This window comes from Formica exsecta, unplaced genomic scaffold, assembly GCF_003651465.1.
Source record: "Formica exsecta isolate Colony F162 unplaced genomic scaffold, ASM365146v1 scaffold31, whole genome shotgun sequence".
NCBI classification, from domain to species: Eukaryota; Metazoa; Arthropoda; class Insecta; order Hymenoptera; family Formicidae; genus Formica; species Formica exsecta.
The window spans coordinates 453513-459768 of NW_021850355.1; the positions used below are offsets into that span (position 1 = coordinate 453513).

The 6256-nt window shown below is 36.2% G+C and overlaps 1 protein-coding gene across 3 annotated transcripts in view; it reads right to left on the reverse strand.

Moving 5' to 3' along the window:
• Positions 1 to 239: 239 nt before the first annotated feature.
• Positions 240 to 6256, reverse strand: part of LOC115237839 — a 10543-nt gene continuing 4526 nt past the window's right edge. Inside the window, exons 1-5 of one of the 3 annotated variants that reach the window (XM_029811181.1) lie at positions 5395 to 5544; positions 4032 to 4314; positions 2187 to 2526; positions 1868 to 2008; positions 240 to 1584 (exon numbers count right to left, since the gene is read on the reverse strand). In XM_029811181.1, coding sequence (XP_029667041.1) covers positions 1470 to 1584; positions 1868 to 2008; positions 2187 to 2526; positions 4032 to 4299 — 864 coding nt within the window. In that variant the 5' untranslated portion in view covers positions 4300 to 4314; positions 5395 to 5544 and the 3' untranslated portion in view covers positions 240 to 1469. Of the gene's footprint in view, positions 1585 to 1867; positions 2009 to 2186; positions 2527 to 4031; positions 4315 to 4590; positions 4706 to 5394; positions 5545 to 6256 lie in introns of those variants that run through there. The other 2 variants (XM_029811180.1, XM_029811178.1) reach the window with 2 other exon arrangements.

Genomic DNA, 6256 nt, shown 5'->3' on the forward strand with positions numbered 1-6256 from the left:
TTTTTTACCAAATTTAAGTAGATATTCTGTTGTTAGTACTCTGTCATTAATAAGTGTTTAATAAAACCAATTAAAATTCTTCTAATAATTATCGCTCTCTTTAACGGCTATCAAAGAAGAATTTGTTTTCTGACTGATAAATCTTATATATAAAACATATATATATATAATTTTTATACGAAAGGATCGTGTATAATCAAATCAAAAACATTTTTTTAAAAATATTTTATTTTGTTGTACATAATTATTTATTCATATTTAAGTATTCTTTCTCGCGCAAGACGATATTCCATTAAATAATTCGTTTACACTTCTGTTTACATTGAAAATTCGCTTGTGAAAGGTAGGGTACAGCAACTGTTATGTACCACGTGATGCTGATATACATTTACTATATTTATTATGGCAGCATGGTATTGTGTTCTGAAATCTTCGAACACACAATATACGTTTTTCTCTCATGGATATATTTTATATATACATAAAGTATATTCATATATCATTGCTTGATTAAAATCTCACGAAGAAAATTCGACTGTTAAAAAAAATATCGTTTAAAATTAGATTGTATAAAATTTTGTACGACGGAGAAAAAATTGCAATTATTTCTAGCTAATTCGTACAAAAATTCAATTACTAACGACGATATATACAATGACTCGCGAAATATAGAGAAAAATTGAGAGCAATAAATAAATAAATTAAATTAAATCAAATATAATGTGAGAGAAAAAAATATTTATTTAATTTTACTCATTCCTGTATAATCACACATGATCGTGCAATACTGATACTTTCTTGTCCGTCCATGTCTCTGTAGTCATATATTACAAATCGCATCGTACATATACACATACACACAATTAAATATAATCAATAAATCGCAATAAAAATATTTTCATACTGTACAAATAAATATATAAAACATCGATCTATCATCGATTTTACATTGTCGACGACTAGCCAAACTTTTAGCAGTTTCTTATATTCGGATGATACATAGATATATGTAGTTTTATACCTATCCATATATACGATATTTTGGCCGAGAACTCGACCTATCACGATGTCATAGTTACACAATAATGGTAATCTCGTTATATTAACATTATTGTTTATTTTTGAGCTTGCCCTTAAAGAACTATATAAATTTTACGTACATTTCGCGAAACATTTATAATCTCGCGTGTCTGTAGCGTTAATTTTCGAATCTACATTTAAATGACATTTTTTTATTTAAAAATCCCAAGTTAAATGCTTACATTCGACACGAAAGGAAATCGTAATATTCTTCATGACAATATGAAGTCTACGAAGGAAAGTCAGCTTCTCCTCATTCTTTGGACAAAGTTTTTGCTTTCATAAAATTTGCCAGAAAATCTCTGTCCGAGAAAATAAGCGCGAGCTTCTTTCCTCTTTAGACATTCTCTAGTCATCTTGCGTGTATAATTATAATTATGTAATTGCAATTACATCGGATGTAATTGTTCTGATATCCTTGTGAGAGGTTCTTCATCGAGTTCATTCGAAATTTGATTCCAATGCTCATCCTCTTCGTCTTCTTCGTTGTGCATCGAATCTTTCCTAAAGAACAATCGGAATTTTTCATTTATGTAATAAAACTTAGAAATAAAAAAAAATGAAATATATATATTAATCTTTTGATAAAAATAGATATCTATAATATAATAGTTATGAGACACCCTGCATATATTTGCACGAGGAAATCACTACAAAAAGAAAATGTAACTTAAATGATCGATGATCTCGTATCTTCCAATAAATAAAGTAATACTATAAAAATTTTGCTGCTGCTAATTTCTATTGTAGATATAAAATCGAAAATTGTGAAAGTAATGTTACTAACTGATATTTGTTGGTAGAAGAGGGTAGAAATAAAGATTTCGGGCAATCTTTAAAATAGGGCCAGCACTCGCCGTGAAATTTCCCGCGATTTTCCGCCTCGACGTATTCCTTGAGGAGATTCGCGAACGGCGATCGACTGGCACTAAAAGCGAAATTATCGGGATTTTATTTAAAACACCACTTTATACGGTTATAAAACATACAATTACATTGTACAGCTATTAATTATTTATATAAAACACAAAATTATTTCGCAACAATATCTCCCGAAAAATTCACGTTGCATCTATTAATTGGCATCTTAATCGAAACCGACTTACGTGAAGAAGAGCTTTAACATTTCGCCGATCAGGCCAAAGTTGTTGAGATGATGTCCCTGAACCTCGCAGATCGCCCTTAACACGCATGCTTTCCCGTTCATTCCCAAGGTGCTCAGCATATCTTCGGCGGTACCATAGAGTAGGGCCCGTTCACCGCCGTGGAACGCGTTTTTCGGCACCTCTGCCATGTCCCGTTTGTGCAATCTGCGTTTGATGAAGGCTGCGATAAAGTCCGCCATCATCATGCCGGCTTGTCGGCTTTTCAGCTTTCTGTCAAAGCTAGGCGGTAGGGCCCCGTACGGATTCTCGTTGTCCGTCAAGCCCAGCTTGTCGAAGTCGACTGAAAAAGAATTCCGCGAATCGCGATTCGAAATAATTTTACAAGATTTTCGCGAAAAGATTTTCTCCATCTCTAGAATTGCGAGTGAGATTACGTGTGAAAATCGATTATTTAGTATTTCAGTTGAATTAAAAAAGTAGAAAATTGTCCGATGGATCACATTTACAAATAATATATAACATTATTTTTCTTCAAATAGATTCTTCATATTTTTATTTTGACGGAATTTTAATATAGATCATAATTTTAATTTTTAAGAGAATAATTTTTAATTTTTGAAAGAAAAAATAGGATCTGACGTTACTCCTCTATTTACAGTATTGAATTTCTCACAAAAAGTAAATCAATTTACAATGTCGATTAAAACACTGTAATCATTGATGACAAGTTAAGTCACATTTTTCTCGATCTTTTGTAATTTTGAGTTAAAATTAGAAAATTCTCTGATAGATCAAATTTACAAATATATAGTATTATCCTTCTTCAAATAGACGGAATTTTAATACGGATCCTAATTCTAATTTTCAAGAAAAAAATAGAGTCTGCTATCATTCTATTTGTAGTATTGAATTTCTTTCAAGAAGTAAATTAATTTTGAATACCAATTAACAACATAATCATTAATGACATCGAGTTAAGTGACATTTTTCTCGATCTTTTTTACTTTCGCGTCTATAGTATTTAGCTTTTCTCTAGTATTTATAATCGCGAGAGAACGTTCGACTCGCAAAAGACTTTGCTTTGTACGAGTTTCCGAGAGAAAAAAAAAGATGAAGATGATTAATGGACGGACTCACTCGTGAACGGTAGACTGATGGTTATATTGCTGAGGAAACCGTATGGTGGATGCCTTACGAAGGGCAACGCCAGTGTCGGCGTAATCGTCATGACCGTGCCGGGCGGTAGCGCGATCCGTCCATCGTTCGTGAACCAAATTACTCTATAAAAAATAATAATTATATATAGAATAAAATAATTGTATATCGCAAAAATAATTTATAGTATACTTTTATTTTCTTCCGAGTATATATACATATATTCCGTTATTATTATCGATATAAATTCTTTCCAACGCATGTTTCCAATTAATTAAATTATGTTATACTATATTATGATATATCTGTCCACATAAAATAAATGCAACCGAGCGCTTAAACTTGCGGCCTACATTTTTGACAGTTCGCGAGAAGAGTCAGTATCCTCTCCACACGCCCATTACTGATTTTAATATACACCGATGTAATGTACCGTCTTTTACGAACTTGCCCCGAAATTTGTCCACATTTTTTGTGCCTCGAATATCGTAACGGGTATTCGTTACCGAATATGACCGGTATCATCCGAAATGTTTCTGCGAGTTTTACGTATCCTCTTCAAGAATTCAGCGAAAATCAACGTAACCAACTTGATTTGATCTAGATCGTCGACGAACCGGCCCACATCGTCCGACACGGTGAGAGTAAAGTTCAAAAAAAAAGATGAAGATGATTAATGGACGGACTCACTCGTGAACGGTAGACTGATGGTTATATTGCTGAGGAAACCGTATGGTGGATGCCTTACGAAGGGCAACGCCAGTGTCGGCGTAATCGTCATGACCGTGCCGGGCGGTAGCGCGATCCGTCCATCGTTCGTGAACCAAAGGAGCCTCTTCTGCCTGTGATGCGGCCGTTGGCCAGAGGCCTCGTTTTCCGCATCGTTTTTTCCGGCACCGGACGATTTTTTCAATAGAGCCAGACCGAGTAGCAGCAACAAAAGACCTCTTCGCGTCATCTTGTCGTCCGGCAGCTGCAATTAAAATCCGCTTGTAAGTAAATTGTCGTACTCGCGGTTATAGTTAGCAAATAGATATTAGAATTGTGAACATCAATCGCCGGAATAATTAAAATTCCTGCGTTCTCAAAAGTTTGTTTCACTCTTGTTCTGCATTGTTTGTCAAAGAGGTAATAGATTCAACCGTAGAAAATAGAGTTAATAAGTATTTTAGCAACGATATAGGTGTGTGTTTTCACGTCGTAGATTGTAGATCGTGCGGATTAAATTAATGGTCTTATTTACGAATACCCCGTAATTCTGTCGTCTTCCTAACGACGCGCCGGCGTTTCAAGTAGGCCGCACGACAGATCCCGCGGAATTATATTTGCGATAAATCGCAACGCGCACGATGCGTGCGTATATTACGTATCGAACTCACGAGACTTACGGTACCCGCGTTATTGGATCTCTCCGAAGGTAAAACGTTTCCCCGCAGGCATCGGAGAGGGAAAAAAATTTTTCTCCGACAGATATCGCCAATGGATTTCGTCATCAGTGCGATTAATATCCTGTTTGCGTGCGAGAAAATTTTTGCCTCATTGATATTCGGGACGAGCGCGTCCGGCCGCGAGTTTAGCCAATTCGGCCAATTAGAAACTTAATTTGTGGGTAAAGAGGGTAGACCATTTCTTTTCGAAATAATCGTGCGCTACATTATTTTTTCGCGCTCAAATCTTTATTCCGTCTAGTAAATGTGTATGTCTAAGCATTTAAAAGACACTTTTAATAAAAATTTATTAATTAATATGACATTAAAATTTATTTATTTATTTATTATGAAATCACATTGGTGGTTTGAGAATTGAAAATTCGAGAATAAAGAAGCGAAAGCTCCGGAATTTTTATATTTTACTTTAGATTTTAGATTGTCGTTTTATACGCACGGTTTTGTAAAGACATGCTCGGCGGAAGGCATGCAAGGCTAAATCGCATCATTTTAATTACGATAAAAACGCGTCTCGACATCGCGCGCATCTCCTGTCTTCTCCCTTTCACGTCACCAAAGTGCGTGTGACGCACACACGTCGTCGCGTCTCGCGTCTCCCTACTTACGGTTGTCGGGTTCAGTAGGCTTTGGCCGGTTCCGTAACTTTTTGATTGATGTAACAGTATATACAAACTGCAAAACCCCGCGTGATTGAAGGGGGAAACCAGGCGACTGGGCTTCGCCCTAGAAAAATGCGATGTCGTTTGTCCGTAAAGGTACACATATATCGTGTCACACCATAGCGAACATACCGTTTGATTCTCGAATCGCGAATGACCCAAGTACAAATATTGATCGTGTTATATAAAATATATATATATAAAATTTCCCTCTTGAATTTTTTTTTTACGAGTGAAAAGTGTGTATTATATTCTTTTATTATTTTCATTACTCTATAAAATTTTTGACAGTTCGCGAGAAGAGTCAGTATCCTCTCCACACACCCATTACTGATTTTAATATACACCGATGTAATGTACCGTCTTTTACGAACTTGCCCCGAAATTTGTCCACATTTTTTGTGCCTCGAATATCGTAACGGGTATTCGTTACCGAATATGACCGGTATCATCCGAAATGTTTCTGCGAGTTTTACGTATCCTCTTCAAGAATTCAGCGAAAATCAACGTAACCAACTTGATTTGATCTAGATCGTCGACGAACCGGCCCACATCGTCCGACACGGTGAGAGTAAAGTTCAGTGGGCCGAGTGCATTGCGCGGAATACGAAATGCTTTTGACCCGTATATTTTGATATGCGCGCGGTGTCGTTCACACGAGGACAGGGGAGCACGCGGTCGAGACGGCGCCTCGCATTAAACCACCTGTAATTAGGTCCCGGTCCCCTGATATCGACCGTGGCACATGTGTTTCGACGAAACACCGTTAGCTCGTAAAATCCGGGTCATTTTTAAGATCCGCGGTTCC